General features: G+C 38.2%; 1 protein-coding gene across 15 annotated transcripts in view; it reads left to right on the top strand.

Annotated features, from left to right (window-relative positions):
• ATP8B4 (ATPase phospholipid transporting 8B4 (putative)) overlaps window positions 1-17203 on the top strand; it is a 255262-nt gene that overhangs the window by 197320 nt on the left and 40739 nt on the right. For all 15 annotated transcript variants that reach the window (XM_042942064.1, XM_042942063.1, XM_042942076.1 and 12 more), the window contains 3 exons: window positions 12748-12892; window positions 15705-15888; window positions 16483-16706. In XM_042942064.1, coding sequence (XP_042797998.1) covers window positions 12748-12892; window positions 15705-15888; window positions 16483-16706 — 553 coding nt within the window. The remainder of the gene's footprint in view (window positions 1-12747; window positions 12893-15704; window positions 15889-16482; window positions 16707-17203) is intronic.

The following is a 17203-nucleotide window of genomic DNA, read 5'->3' on the forward strand; positions in this document are numbered from 1 at the left end:
TGATTTCTGTACATTGGTTTTATATCCTACAACTTTGCTGAATTCATGTATCAGCTGTAGTCATTTTTTTGGTGGAATCTTCCAGGTTTTCCATGTAGAGTATCATGTCAAATGCAAAGAATGAAAGTTTGACTTCTTCCTTGCCAATTTGGATGCCTTTTATTCTTTTTGTTGTCTGATTGCTGAGGCTAGGACTTCGAGTACTATGTTGAACAACAGTGGTGAGAATGGACATCCCTGTCATGTTCCTGAGCTCAGGGGAAAAGCTCTCAGTTTTTCCCCATTGAGGATGATATTAGCTCTGGGCCTTTCATATATGGCTTTTATGATGTTAAGGTATGTTCCTTCTATCCTCACTTTCTTGAGGGTTTAAAAGAAAGGATGCTGTATTTTTGTCAAATGCTTTTTCTGCATCTATTGACAGGATCATATGGTTCTTATCCTTTCTTCCATTAATGTATCATGTTGATTGATTTGCAAATATTGGACCAGCCCTACAGCCCAGGAATGAATCCCACTTGATCCTGGTGAATAATTTTTTTAATATACTGTTGAGTTTGATTTGCTAGCATCTTGCTGAGACTTTTTGCATCCATGTTCATCAGGGATATTGGCCTGTAGTTCTTCTTTTTAGTTGGGTCTTTGTCTGGTTTTGGAATCAAGGTAATGCTGGCTTCATAGAATGAGTCTGGAAGCTTTCCTTTCATTTCTATTTTTTGAACAGCTTGAGAAGAATAGGTATTAACTCTGCTTTAAATGTCTGGTAGAATTTCCCTGGGAAGCCATTTGGCCCAGGACTCTTATTTTTTGGGAGATTATTGTTAAGTGATTCAATTTCTTCACTGCTTATGGGTCTGTTCAAACTTTCTGTTTCTTTCCATTTGAGTTTTGGTAGAGTGTGAGTGTCTAGGAATTTGTCCATTTCTTCCATGTTGTCCAGTTTGTTGGCATATAATTTTTCATAGTATCCTCTAATAATTGTTTGTATTTTTGTGGTATTGGTTGTGATCTTTCCTCTTTCATTCATTATTTCATCTATTTGGGTCCTCTCTCTTTTCTTTTTGAGAAGTCTTGCTAGAGGTTTGTTAATTTTGTTTATTCTTTCAAAAAACCAGCTCTTAGATTCATTGATCTGTTCTACTGTTCTACATTGATCTGTTTCTTTGGATTCTATATTGTTTATTTCTTCTCTGGTCTTTATTATTTCTCTTCTGCTGCTGGCCTTGGGTTTTCTTTGCTGCTGCCTTTCTAGTTCCTTTAGGTGTGAGGTTAGTTTCTGTATTTGGGAAACTTTCTTGCTTCTTGAGATAGGCCTGAATTGCAATGTATTTTCCTCTTAGGACTTCCTTCACTGCATCCCAAAGGGTTTGGACTTGTCATGGTTTCATTTTCATTTGCTTCCATATATTTTTCAATTTCTTTTTTAATTTCCTGGTTGAACCATTCATTATTTAGTATGATGTTCTTTAACCTCCATGTATTTGGGGGCTTTCCATTTTTTTTTCTTGTGGTTAATTTCAATTTTCATAGCATTGAGATCTGAAAACATGCATGATATGATCTCAACCCTTTTATATTTGTTGAGAGATGTTTTGTGACCCAGTATGTGATCTATTTTGGAGAATGGTCCATGAGAAGAATGTGTGTTCTGCTGCTTTTGGACGAAAAGTTCTGAATGTATCTGGTAAGTCCATCTGGTCCAATTTATCATTCAGAGTCATTGTTTCCTTATTAATTTTCTGCCTATATGATCTGTCCATTGTTGTAAGTGGAGTATTAAAGTCCCCTACTATCATGGTATTATTATCTATACATTTGTTTATGTTTGTGATTGATTTGTATATTTGAGTTCTTTCACATTGGGGGCATAAACATTTGCAATTGTTAGATCTTCTTGATGGATAGACCCCTTAATTATGATATAATGGCCTTCTTCATCTCTTGTTACAGTTTGTAACTACAAAGTCCAGTTTGTAAAATCCAGTTTGTCTGATATAAGTATGACTATTCCGACTTTCTTTTGCTGTCTGGCAGCATGACAGATGGTTCTCCATTCCTTCACTTTCAAACTGCAGGTGATCTCAGGTCTAAAATGAGTTTCTTGTAGGCAGCATATAGATGGATCATGTTTTTTTGTCCATTCTGATACCCTGTGTCTTTTGATTGGGGCATTTAATCCATTTACATACAGAGTGACTATTGAAAGATATGGATTTGGGGTGCCTGGGTGTCTCATTCGGTTAAGTGTCTGACTTCATTCAGCTCAGGTCATGATCTCATGGTTTGTGAGTTAGAGCCCCTCGTTGGGCTCTGTGCTGACAGCTCAGAGCCTGGAGCCTGCTTCAGATTCTGTGTCTCCCTCTTTGTCTCTCTGCCCCTGCTCATGCTCTCTCTCTCTCTGTCTCAAAAATAAATAATAAAAACATTAAAAAATTTTAAAAAAGAAAGATATGGATTTAGGGTCATTGTGTTACTGTATGTGTTGTGCTTGTGGTGATGTCTCTGGTCTTTTGTAGTCTTTACTGCTTTCCACTCAGAGTCCCCCTTAGCATCTCCTACAGGGCTGGTTTAGTGGTCATGAACTCCTTTAGTTTTTGTTTGTCTGGTAAAGCCTTTATCTCTCCTTCTATTCTGAATGACAGCCTTGCTGGATAAAGGATTCTTGGTTGCATATTTTTCTTATTCAGTACATTGAATATTTCCTGCCACTCCCTTCTGGCCTGCCAACTCTCAGTGGACAGGTCTGCTACTGCTTTTATGTGTCTCTTGTTGTAGGTTAAGGCCCATTTGTCCCTAGCTGCTTTCAGAAATATCTTTGTATTCTGCAAGTTTCACTATGATATGTCATGGTATTGACTTGTTTTTGTTTTGAAGGGAGTTCTCTGTGCCTCTTGGACTTGGATGCCTATTTCCTTCCCCAGATTCGGAAAGTTCTCACCTGTAATTTGTTCAAATAAACCTTCTGCCCCTTTCTGTCTCTTCTTCTGGAGCTCCTATAATATGGATATTATTTTGTTTCATTGAGTCACTTAGGTCTCTAATTCTCCCCTCATGGTCTAGTAATTTCTTTTCCCTCTTTTTTTCAGCGTCATCATTTCCCATAATTTTATCTTCTATTTCACCTATTCTCTCCTCTGTTTCTCCTGTCCTCACTGTCACTGCATCTAGTTTATTTTACATGTCATTTACAACATTTCTTAATTCATCATGACTGTTTCTTAGGTCTTTGATCTCTGCAGCAATAGATTCTCTGCTGTCTTCTATGCTTGTTTCAGACCCAACTATTAGTCTTATGACTGTTATTTTAAATTCTTCTTCAGATATATTGTTGGTATCTATTTTGAACAATTCTCTGGCTGTCATTTCTTCCTGGAATTTCTTTTGGGGAGAATTCTTCTGTTTCATCATTTTGACTAGGCTTCTGTCTTTAATATGTTTTAATGACTTGTTATGTGTCCTACACCTGCAAGAACTACTGTATTAAAAAGTGGTCATATGCTGTCCGTGGCCTGGCACTTCAAGAAGTGTTTTTGGAGAGTGTTGCATGCGCTTCATTGTTATGTGTTTGGCTGCTGTATCCCACTGGTCAGTCTTCTACAAAGCTCCTCCTAATTCATTGTTTAGCCCTTCCATCAGGTGTGCTTTGATTTGTTCATTGACATAACCCTGGAAAAAAAGAAAGGGCCGGGAGTCTGATCCCATACAAAGAGAAAAATGAAAGGGTGTGTGTGTGGGGGGGGGGGGGAAGCAGAGAATCAAAGAAGTTATAAGGCTTAATCCAAAGAGAGAGAAAGAAAAATAAAGGAGATCTAGAAAAGGTGTAAAAATAGTAGAGTAAACATACCTGATTAAACCGACAAAACAGAAAGAAAGAAAGAAAAAAACGTATATATATAATAAGAAATGACCAAAAATCATATCAGAAAGGATGAGCCTGTTTCCAAAAGAAAAAGAAGAAGATGGCAGAAAGAATAAGAAGAGAAAAGAGAAGAAAAGAAATGAAAAGAGAGGGGAAAAAAGAAAAGAAACAGACTAACATTCAAAACAGCAGCACAGTTGTCTGTTAGTGCCTGGGACTGGTGGCTGTACTGGTCTGGAGGAGAGGCCTTCTGGTTGGCACAGTGTCAGTATTCCTCTAGTAGATGAGCAATTGCCAGGCACAGAGGGTTGGGGTTTGGTGTGAACAGGTCCCGCCTCCATTGGGGGCCTGTTGTCCTATTCTCTGAAACCCCACTGTGTTGGTGATGGGGAGAAAAAAATTGGCGACATCCCAATCTCTCCTCCCCAGACAGGTGTCTCAAACCATGTTGTTCAGGCTGTCCTCCCAGAGCAGTGTGGGCGGCTGGCTTGTCCTGCTCTATAGTTTCCTGTGTCTCCTAGGCACTCAGCTGGGATTTAAAACCCGATATCTTAGGGGATCCCGAGCCATGCAGACCTGGTTCTGGGGTAGTGCCACTCCGCCTTGCCGATATGGCTGGTGCCTGCACTGTCTTTTGTACTTTGGGGATCAATATACCCTCTTCCCACAGTACTTAAGGGAGGGGACGGTTCTCTCCCAGGGCACCCCTGAGATCACTACCACACCCTGGGGCTGGCTCCCCTCCCCTCAGGCTCACACACATAGTGGTGGCTTTGGTTGGGAAAAAGTCACACACTTTTGAAAACTGTGATCTTTAGCTTCTAAAGCTGTTTGCAAAGGAGAAACTGGCTCTGTCTGTTTCCTTCTTCCCCAGTCTGTGGTCTAGAGGGGTTTTTCTCTTGTCCTAACACAATATTGCATCCACAGCTTCTCTTTCTCTCCCTTTTGTCTCTCCATAGAAGGGGATCCCTCCCCTCTGTGCCCAGGCTGTTTTATCTCCCTTAATTTGCAGACATGCACCTCTGTCCTGCCAAGCTGTTTCCCTCCACCTGTGGAGATTTTTCTGTCACTCCACAGATAGATTTCCTGGGTGTTCAAAGTATTCTAACCTCAACATCACTGTCTTTGAGGGATGAGGGACATCCCAGTCCCCCTAATTCTCTGCCGCCTTAACTCCTCCCATGTTCTAGTTTTCAGTGTACAGATTTTTACCTCTTTGGTTAGGTTTATTGCTAGGTGCCTTACGGTTCTTGGTGCAATTGTAGATGGGATCAATTCCTTGATTTCTCTTTCTGATGCTTCATTATTGGTGTATAGAAATGCAACAGATTTGTGTATGTTGATTTTATATCCTACAACTTTGCTGATTTCATGTATCAACTCTAGCCATTTTTTGGTGAAGTCTTTCAGGTTTTCCATGTAGACTATCATGTCATCTGTGAAGAGTGAAAGTTTGACTTATTCCTTGCCAATTTGGATGCCTTTCATTTCTTTTTGTTGTCTGATTGCTGAGGCTAGGACTTCCAGTATTCTGTTGAACAACAGTGGTAAGAGTGGACATCCCTGTCATGTTCCTAACCTTAGCGGAAAAGCTCTCACTTTTTCCCTATTGAGGATGATATTAACTGTAGGTCTTTCGTATATGGCTTTTATGATGTTGAAATATGTTCCTCCTCTTCCTACTTTGAAAAGAAAGGAAGTCTTAACTGTTAGCACCACCAATTGCTACGTGTAGATTAAATTTTCCGACTTCTATACTGTTTTACCCATGGTAGGAAACTGCTGTACATGCTGGTAGAAGCTATGACTGAAGACTGCATGTCTTTGCCAAATAAATTGGTAAATCTAATTATTAAGGACATAATGTTATTATTGGTATTTTTATATAACTTTAATGATAGATTCTATAGAGTTTTTTGGGGGAAATATTAATAATTTGTTTAATAATTAATAATTAATTTTTTTATTTTAAGAAAATCTTTCTCTTTAAATGACCTTTTGTTTGGGGACTTTAACTTTTGCTGAAGGAAGATGGATATGAGCAGATCTAGATTCTGATGAGCCTAGTGCTAAATGCTTTAAGAAAGTGCCTGAGGCACTATTATAAGCTGGATACATGTATTACATTTCATTCCCAAAGCAACCCAGTGGTAGGCATTATAATTATCCTTACTTTACAGATCAGGAAGTTGAAGCATAGATAAGCTCAATACAGGCCTGAAGTTTCACACGTGGCCAGTGGTTCAGCTGGTATTTGAATCTAGCGTGGTCCCAGATCCTGTGCACTGAATCACTTGCCATGTGTCTCCCTAAACTTTTACCTTCGATGTGTTCTTACTCCCTTTAAATGACTGATATAAAAAATGTAGCTGTTGAGGCATCTTACTGCTTCATTTAAGGTCATACACCAGTGTGAATAAATTCCAGAGAGTGACAGCAGGTGTAAGAGGAAGGATATGGGCTTTGTGTTAGAGGGACCCAAGTTTGAATCTCAGATTTGTACTCAACTGGTAGACTGATTGATTTTCAGGATGCTGTTCAACCTCTCTTTGATTGGTTTCCTCATTTGTAAATAGTAAAATATGCAAATATCTACTTTGTAGATTATTTTATTTGGGAGATTCAAAGAGATAAGAATGTAAAGATTTATGGCCATTCAGTGAGCATGCTTCTTGCCTTCCCCCCCCCCCCACTTGGTCCCTTCCCTTTTTTCTCTTTTCTTTAGCTGTTGTTCCACAACAGGGACTCCCTTTATTAACATTTCCCTAATAGACTCTGTGGAGTCTCTATTAAAATTATATAAAAAATTCTATCTATCAGTATTTGTCCATGTTAAATAGAATAACACAAAACTTAAAAAAAAAAAAGTGGTGAGTCTAGGTGCACTTGAGTGCCTCAGTCGGTTAAGCAACCAACCTCAGCTCAGGTCATGATCTCGTGGTTTGTGAGTTTGAGCCCCGCATCAGGCTCTCTGCTGTAAGCACAGAGCCTGCTTCAGATCCTCTGTCTCCCACTCTCTCTGCCCCTCCCCAGATCTCTCTCTCTCTCTCTCTCTCTCCTAAAAATAACTAAACATTAAAAAAAAAACTTACAGGTGGAGAGTCCATACATTCTTATCATAGAGCAATCTGTATTTTTTATTAACCTTCTTAATATATTGAAGACCACACACTGATCCCTTTCAACCTTTATGGATGTCCTTCTTTGATTGGTTACATTGGATAAAGATATTGCAGGTTGATGGAACAGCACACACAAAGGCATAGAAACATGAAAGAAATTATGTTCTATTCTAGAGAAAATATTCCAAGTTGTAGCTAGAGAGTATGATAGAACTTAGAGGTGGGGACCATTTTTTCAGAGACAGATTGGTGATAGATTGACAAGTGAAAGTGGCTATGCTTTATCCTGAAGATATTGGGTGAATGTGGGTGGCTTCTAAGCAGATGAGTGATAAGCCCAATTCTACGTTTTAGAAATAACATTCTAGTGACTGGATAGATGGAGTATGTTTGATGGGAAAATGAATGTTATGGGGAGATGCATCGGGAGGCTGTTGGAACACCCAAATTTAGAGATGATGAGGGTTGAACTTAAGGCAGTGAGGCTGTTAACAGTAGATGAGGAAAGTGTGGAATCAAACTGACAGCTCTTTTGGAAGTAGAATGGTTAGGACTCAATTTCTAGCTTGTCTGACTTTCATAGCCCAGAATACACTCAACTGTGCAAGAACAGAAACTCCTTAAATTTTATAAAACTGAACTTGAACTCCTTTTCTGCCTGGTGACAGAATTAAACTAGGTACTTTTGGGTAAGGTCTAAGATGCACAGTTGCCTTACCTGTTACTGATCCTCAGCATCTACCCTACTGGCATCTAGCACTTCCCACTTCTGTGTCCCTGTCTGGTCTCCAGACTCTCTGGGTTGCTGGCTGTCCCTCTTGGCTGACTTCCACATGCTTCTGGGGAAACAGGGCAAGTGTGGCTGCTCTTCATCTCTGTATCCAAGAAGACTTGTGCTTTCACATGGCTACCTCTGTTCCTGAAATCCCTTTACTCTTGTATCTTCTTTGTTACCATACTTCAGCGGCAACTATTCCATACTCAGTTTCCCAAAAACTCATCAGAGGATTCCATTACCCACACACTCCTCCATCCACTACCAATCCAGGTTATGAGTTTTCTTTCTTTTAGTGACTCTCACCAGCATCTAAGCTCCTCTTCATAGTCTATTTCCTCTAGGCTTGGATGGGCTTTCTACTCTATTGCTTATGGCAACATTTTATGCCCTGATTCCTTTAAGGATTAGTCTTAAGATACATGGAGAACTTTTTTTCTTCCCTCTCAAAACCCCATAGTGAAATTCAAGATCAATGCTGCTATCAGTTTCAAGAGTCTATTTCGGTACCTAAAAAGCAAGGTCATGACTCCTTTTTGTTCCCTCTGTATTTGACTGAGATCTCCTGAGGCAAGGTATGTTTCTGAGTAAATAGCATCATCTATGGTAGTGGTGGTGATTACAGAAGGGGTAGGGAACCAAAGTTAATATCTCAAGATTTTATCAAACTACCTATGGCTGACTAAGTAGATGGGATAACAGTCATTATATGGAAGGAATGTGCAGAAATATTAATTCTCATAAACTTTTGTTGGGAGTGTACGTTGGTAGAAACTTACCAGAGGGCAAACTCGCAACATATTTCAAAATTACATATATATACACTTTTCATCCAATGATCACTACTTCTAGGAATTGTCCTTAAACAAGTGTAAAAATGTTTGAATATGTATATAAAGAAATATTGGTTGCTTTACCAATTATAATAGAAAATTAGAAAATGCTCAAATACCCAGCCACAAGGGATTTTGTTAATTACTATGACATATTTAAGCAATGGAATACTATGCAGTTAACAAAAGTGATTATGTGTCTACTGACATTGAAAAATGTCCATAATAAACTTAAGTGAAAAATGAGATAACAAAGTATCATATATATGATTCCTTTTTTCCAAAGAATGTATTTGTATATATGTATGTGAGTTCAGTGAGAGTTGATGTAAAAACAACCCAAAAAGGTATGTCAAAAGAACAGGATCTAAATGATAGTAGCTATTAGCAGGAAATGAACTAAGTGATTATATTTGAACCTATTAAATGTGTTGAGATTATTTCATAAACATGGATATATAATTTTTATGCATATCATGCATGTAGCTTGTTTCAAATTTAGTGTTATGAAACTGTCTTAGACACTTTGGCTCCTGTGTTAATTTTGCCACCATAACTGTTTTACTATTAAAGGTATGCCCAGAAATCTACAATTAAATGCTGCTATGGCTCCTCAGAAGATTACTGCATTGATTATATTTTGCCAATACATAGATATGTCTTCTGCCCAAAGAAAGACAGACCAAGAATGTAATTTTGCTTGGGCTGACAGGCCAACTCACTCCATGTTTCATTTTTGTTGTATTGATCACGTCTTGTTGGAAAAATTCATGTCCTATAACTAATTAAACCATGACATGTCTCCACTGCTTCTGAGGAATACCCCAGTGATGTATCTAGGAACTGACATTTCTTCTTTAATCAGCAAAATATGCGTTACACTTTTTTGGGCACTACCTGGTAGAAAGTTATCTGTATGAGTGAGCAGAGTTCTCAAATGCAAATGGCTCCAGAACCAGACAGATAATATTAGTTGCGTGATCTGGGCTGTATATAAGACATTAGGGAGTGGTGGAGCCTTGGGTGAAAGTGAAGTCAGGTTGTCCATAAACTCATACAGAATTTTAAAAACACTGTGCAAGCCAAACAAAATGCATTTTGTTCCTATTTCAAACTTCTAGTCACCCAGGCAAAATATTTTAGTAGGTTAAGTTTCTATCATAAATTTTAGAGTACTAACAGATCTTGGTGATGTTTTAGTACACACTGGTGCAGTTGCCCCTGTTTTCGTAGCTGGTGACAACCAGTCTGATTGGCTGTCCCGTTCCCCTAATTGCTAATAAATATGTGTTTAGGGGTTGAGTGTCTTAGATATCACATGGGTAGTAAGGGATGGAACTGGGGCTTGAAATCAAAATTTCATGTACTTCCTCCCTTTGTCTACTCTTGGCAGCATGGTCCCATCCCTTAACTGCTCCTCTGGCACTGTTTTTGTCCCATCCTAGAGGAAGCCTGTGGCCTACTCTGTATGTAACTCAGCTTAGTGTGGGAGACTGAGAACTGAGAGCCAGGAATCTGAAGACTTAGGTTCTTGACTGGGTCTGTAACTGACTTGTCAAGTAGTTGGAGGTCAGATCACCCAACTGTGGGCACATGAGATGTCAGAGGGTGACCCTGGGCCTGAACCCAGCTCTCCAGGCTCCAAGATCAATGCTCTTCTATCAAAGTCAGGGTTGTCTTCTTTTAAACATGGTGCCATGTTTCCTTAACAGGTCCAGGTAGTGTTTGAAAACAGAGTGCCTTACAAGCACTAACAAATGATCCTTTTCCCTACCATCTCTTTTTATAGAGTGCAGAGTGCATGGAAGCCAACATGGGCCTAACTGTGCTCTGCTATGTTTACGGTGGCGCAGGGCTGTGAATGCCACATTTGCCTCAGCCGTTAATGCGTGTCTTCATGCCAGGATTATAATAGACTGCCCTTCCTTACAAAGCTCGGGGAAAAACAGGCACTCTTTTGTTTTAGCATTCGTTATTTGTGCTCTGTGGTTAAACATTGTGTGTTATGCCCACAAAAATCTATAGTTTCTGTTCAAAGAAAGGAGTCATGAGTAGTTTTCCCCCTCCTCCTAATTTTTTTATTTCTTTTTGAGAACCAGCTGGTATTTTAAGAGCTAAGTTCCGGGAAGAAAAAGAAATGATAGCTATAGAGCATGGGCAAAGGTCTGAAAATGCGTGAGCCCAGTCTGGTGAGGAGGGTTGTTGGCCCATGTGGAGGGAACACAGTGGGAATTTAAACTGAACTGAAAAAACTGTCCCTTTTCTGCCTGGAGATGTTAAGACAGTTTAGGGGGGGAAAAATCCTAAGTAAATAGAATTTCAGCCAATACTTTCATGAACTTCACCCTTCTTTGGAATGTTTTTATTCTCCGGGGGGGGGAACAGAGATTGAGTCATTTATACAGCGAGTGAGAACTTTACTAAAAAGGAAACCTCAGGAGATGTTTGCCCTTTGGTGCTTTCTTAAGACCCAATTTATGAGCTCTGCAACATTGTCAGAAAAATGCTCGCTTCTGAGCTTGTTTTTCTAGCTTTCCTTCATTATATGGGACAGTAAATTTTCATGACTGTTTAGGAGGATTCCCTGACATGGTTATCTGATGTAAACTCTGATTTTCCCACTTAACAACATTGTTTTTTCATGTCTGTTCTCCACCCCACCCCCTCACCTTAACTCTCTAAATTTCACACATAGCACTATTACTTTATAAATCTTTTTCTTTGATTCTACAGACTGATTGCTAAATGCATGATATCATTCTTGGAGCCAGAGACATGTAATCTCTGGGTTCCTTGGGTTCCTAAATGCAGGCTGTGATTTTGGTGTTGGACAGCAGAAGGAGATGTTGAGCCAGAAGATAAGGGTGTTTTTGTATGTGTGTGTTGTGTGTTTTTTTTTTTTTTTTAACTTCGCATATAAACAATTAGTGTTGAATTTTCAAATAATTAGAAAGCTAAGGGCTAAAACAGTTATTTTTGTGTAGTCAACCTTGCCTTCTTTTTACAACATAAAGATATTTTAATAAATGTTTTCTACCTACGATGAGCCTTTGGGGAACCATTTCATTGTGCTGTAAGGCAAAACATCCATTTTTTGGCCTCTCACTCCCCATTTTCTCCAGGGGACTCATTTTGTATATACAAGTTGTGGCCCAGTGTATTCATGGCTGGCTTTGGCACTCATCTTGAGGGAGCATCTGCCACGTGGCTCTCTGGTTATGGTTGAAAGTTCTGGAGTCATGGCAGCTTGCCCTATGTTACTTCAAAACCTGTCATCCAAATATCCTTGGAGAGGAAATTTCCCTTCCATTAAAGGCATTATCTGTCCATTTTGAAGAGAAGGGTAAAATGCATCTTCTAAGTATGTTAAGTGACCATACAATCTTTTTCTTAAATAGCAGAGATGGATGAGTGTGAGCAGGATTAATCTACTGCTAATTAGATCTAGGGCACTGGGGTGAGTTTCCATTTAGAACAACCCTCTATCCTTGGTGTCTATATTTTCTTTCTCAGAGATTTATTCTATTGTTTGAATCAATGAATCAATTCATTGAAACAATCAATTCATTTTTGAATCAATGAATGAATTTTCACTTAAAACAGTCCATTATATTCTAATAACATTTAGTTTTATTGTCACATTTTTTTTTAAATGTGCTTCTTGAAAGACTTGTTTTAAGCCAGATTATATGACAATTTTCTGCAAATTAATGAATTTATTTTATATATTAATGCCCTAGAATTGCTATAAGATCTCTGCAGGAGATCTTTAGTCTTTCCCTTTTTATTATTTAACAATATTTCATGCCAGACCAGTGGTTTTTAAGTCTTTGAAGCACAGACAACCTTATATACCAAATGTATCCAGATTATCTAGTTGAAGCACAGCTCAAGATGGTAATTTAGATTTTAGGTAATTTTAAATGTTCAAAATGATTCTGTTTTCATTATGTTTACACTCCTACTTCCTGGAATTTGCAAATTTGCGATGGCCTTCCAATCACAAAGAACTATCCAACTTGCTTCCTGTAATGGAATCTTATGCCATAGTCTTTCTGACTGGTGATGAGCTGAATTTACCTGCAGGCCAGTCTCTTGTCAGAGTAATAGGTATGCTCCGTATACTTGTTATGATTTGTTTCCCCCTTCTCCTTCAAGAAAAGCAAAGGAAAATTTGTTTGAACAAAACAGAAGTTTTTCCAACGGCCATGTAGTTTTTGAAAAACAGCAGCTGGAGTTGGACTCAGTTGTAGAAGAAACCATAACAGGAGATTATGCCTTAATCATCAATGGCCACAGTTTGGTGAGTTTGCTTAAGGCTCTTGTTCTTTCTTTTCCTTTATTCCAATAATTGTCTCTTTTGTGCTGTCGTAATGAGATCTCCTTTTGTGTTTTCCAAACAAATGACACTACTAAAACGAGGGTATACACGATGGTTTCCTGTTTGCAAGGGGAAAGGAAGTTTCTGATACATATTTCATACATTATTGCTTGAACCACCGCAGTGAAAGGGAGGTTCCAAAGAAATACTGTATTCACAGAATATCCATCTTATGTGAGTGACTGTAAACCATTAGCAGTATTGTTTAAGTGCTTTTCTAAGGAGAGTGTCACAGCTCACTGTTATTTAATTAAACTAACGCAACTGTTGGATGTATTGCAATTACTGTTTTGCTGATGTTTGTGATTTGGCAGAGCACAACCTGATCTTCATATAATTACCACACCAAATTACTGCCATTAAGATACCTCTGGTGGTTTTTCTAAATAGCAGTATTTTACAGCAATGCCAAACAATTTGCTTTGATTAGGAAATCTGGTTCTTGTCGTAATAGAATAAACTTGCATTGTGCTTTTAATGTAGTTCAGGTTCCAAATCTTGAACAAATATCAAAACACTCCTCTGAGTTTCTAATTTAGAAGACAAAAGCTCTGATTGCACTCCAGTGAAATTATCATTTATATGCCCAAAGAGCTAATCTCACATCTTTCCCCAGCTTTGATGATCATTTTTCACTTTTGGAGTTTGGAAAATAAATGTATCTTCTTGTAGACAGTTTCTTAGAGGACAAAAGAAGTTGGATATGGCTATATTTTATTTTCCCCCTTGTGATCAGCTGTCTGTTAGCTTTTAGTGCTTAGAGCATTATCCAGCTGGATTCCAGACGTAATGATGTGTTGCCTTCTACACCATGGAAAGTTACAGAGCTCAGCTGCAGGCCAAGCTCAGTTGAAAGTTTGTCCAGATGACACGAACTTCTCCCTTGCACAAATGAGCAGCAACTGAAAATTATAAGCCTGTCAACTGGGGCTTGGAGCTGGTGGCCTCCAGGCTGAACTTCCCAGGGACTACACTATGGAAAGGTCCCTAATGAGTGGTGCTTTGACTTTCCCTCAGGCTCAAAGAAGCCAGTGTGTGGTGGGTTAGACTACCCAGGTGATAAAATATACTGTTCTTCCTTTGTCTCTAAATCTGTTGAAAGGAAGAGCTAAGATAGATGCTCTTCAAGAACTGTTTCAGCTTCAAAGCCTGAAGCTTATGAAACCATGAAATGTCATTTTTCATTTAAGGAGAATGGACCACATTTCTGCTGGTATGGTCAGAAGCTTTTTTCTTTTTCTTTCTTTCTTTCTTTTTTTTTTTTTTTTTAAGTAAATCATGATTCCAGTTTGCTTAAATCTTGATGCTTTGTGGAATGTAATTGGGTTCTTCCTTCTCAGAGTCTGACTCTAGGTTTTCACTTGTTGATGATAAAGAAGAAAAAGAAAGAGAAAAGGAGACCATTCTGGGCAAGAAAACCAGTTACATGCTTTCTCTTTCAGAAAGAGAAAGCTAACTCACAGATTCCCTTAGGAATCATAGGCCTTGACGTAAGAATTTTCTACATCAGAGTCATGTTTTATATTTATTCACCCATCCTTTCATTGATATCATGAACATTTATTAAGCATGCTCAAGTCAAGATGCTAGAGCTTGAGGATAAGGATGTGAATAGAACTCGGTTCTTGTTTTAGGGATTGCCATCTAGCAGGAGAGCTAATCTCAAGTGGTATGACAAATACTATATAGAGAAATGAACACAAAGCTTTGAGAGCATAGAGACAGACACATTTAGTTCCTTGTGTGAAAGTCAGGGAAGACTTCCTGGAGGAAGTGATGCTTTCAGGCACAGGAGCAACAAGTACAAAGACACAGAGGCAAGAAAGACCCTGTCATGTTACGGAAACAAGCACTTTGGCATGATGGGAGTACAGAGTAAACTTAAAGATGGTGGTAGAAGCCAGGACTCAAAAGAAACATAGAGGCCAGATTGTGACAGGCTGTGAATATCTTGCTAGAGATTCATTCAGAGATACTGATGACTCAAAGTTGAGGTGGATTCCTGTTTCCTCTCAATGTGTTTACTAAATAATGTACAATGAAATGTTTTCTAGAAAACAAATCACACAGTTAACTGCAAAGGATTATGCTCTCCTTTCCAGTCATTTCTTGGCATACATAAAGGCTGTGGTTATTTGGAGAAGAGCAAGGCTGGAGTTGGTTGGGAACCCTGCCTGAGACACAGGTTGCATGCCACCCTTTTGCACAGGCTTCTCTTGGTTTCAATCACTTTGTTTTTCAAGGGCTAATTTCCAGGTCATCTGCTTTTCATTTGCCCAACCATTGATAACCACAACAACAAACACTAAATATACAAAACAACAATGCAAAGGAAACAAAACTTCCATCACTTAGAACAAAGAAGTCATCATCATTATGTAGTTCTTTCTAAACCTGGTGAGATGGTGGGTAGGCTCAGTCTTTTGCTTTTCTCTCTTTCAGTGGATTCTGGAGATTTTCTGGCATTTAATTATATCTCACCAATGTAGCGTGATAATGTGTTAAGGAGGACACACAAGGGCATTGTGTCTTTTTTTTTTCATTCTAAAATTCCTTGGCACTTAGTAGGAGTTTTGTACTCATCTTTAGTTAGTTGTTCATGTGATTCTGGGTCAACAATGACTTGTTGAAACTTAGTTAAACTGTTTAGAAAATATATCAGTTGAGAAACAAGACATCTCTCATTAATTATTTCTTGTTCTAATCTGGATTTTTTTTTTTTTTAATAACATAGGCCCATGCCCTAGAAAGTGGTATCAAGGGTGATCTCCTAGAACTTGCCTGCATGTGTAAGACTGTGGTTTGCTGCCGAGTCACCCCACTCCAGAAAGCCCAAGTAGTAGAGCTGGTGAAGAAGTACAGAAATGCTGTCACTTTGGCCATAGGTGATGGAGCCAATGATGTCAGCATGATCAAAAGTAAGGGTATTATTCAGTATGGTCTGCTGTATAGCGGGAGTCCTTGGGTTCAGCATTTGGCAAGATGTAATGGAGGTTGCACTGTAATTTAATTTTCCCACTAGTTCTAAAATGAATACTTTATGGATCCAATGCATTCAGCATTACTAGCATTCATTAAAAACAACAACAACAACTTTGTCTTAAATTAAAAGAAAAAGGCTAAAACAGGATATTAATCACCTTATATTGTGTGTTTTTACACTAGAAAAGGATATTGATTTAGGCTAGAAAAGGATATTGATCACCTTATATTGTATAATAACTAGCTATGGTGTAAGGAATGAACACTGGATCCACAGTCCCAACACTTGGGTTTAATCCCAGTTTAGCCACTTACAAACTGTAAAACTTCGTGCAAATGACTGAACTTTTTGTGCCACTTTCCTCTTTTGCAACATTAAGATAAATACCTAACTAATGAGTGTTTCATGAGATAATATATGTGAAAAAAATATAAGTGCTATATCTGTAAGATTTTTGTAGGTAAATAATGACATAAAAGAGATTGTATCTTTGTTCAGGGAATGAAAATGTTCCTCTTTTCCTTTGTAGGTGCTCACATTGGTGTTGGCATCAGCGGTCAGGAAGGAATGCAGGCAGTCTTAGCCAGTGACTATTCATTCGCACAATTTAGATACCTCCAAAGGCTTCTCCTTGTTCATGGAAGGTGGTCCTATTTCCGAATGTGCAAATTCTTATGCTATTTTTTCTATAAGAATTTTGCATTCACACTTGTGCATTTCTGGTTTGGTTTCTTCTGCGGCTTCTCAGCCCAGGTTGGTAAAAAAAAAAAAAAAGGCACTTTTCTTTCTTTTATTAGATCCCCCTGAATTGCAAATGACTGTTCTTCATGGCTCTTTATTGATAGAGAGCATTTTTGTATATGTCTAATACAAATCACAATATGACAAATAGGTAATTTATAGTTGACTTGAGGTTTAAACACAAAACAATATACATTTATCTGGAATTTTATTTATTTGTTTTATATATATAAATATATATATATGTAACTATATATATGGTTATATAACATAAATATATATATATAAGTTATATAACCATATATATATATATTTATATAACATATATATATATATATATATATAAAAAACCAATGAGTACTCCTTCTTGAGCATTTTAATTTTTATTGAAATATTTTGGTATGATCGCTGATAAACTTGATGTGGAGCTTTAATTCAGAACAGAAGACTAAGAAACACTAACAAGAAATGTTGATGTATCTCTTTTGGGAAGATGGTCACTCACCCAA

The sequence above is a fragment of the Panthera leo genome, chromosome B3 (genome assembly GCF_018350215.1).
Source record: "Panthera leo isolate Ple1 chromosome B3, P.leo_Ple1_pat1.1, whole genome shotgun sequence".
In the NCBI taxonomy this organism is placed as follows: Eukaryota; Metazoa; Chordata; class Mammalia; order Carnivora; family Felidae; genus Panthera; species Panthera leo.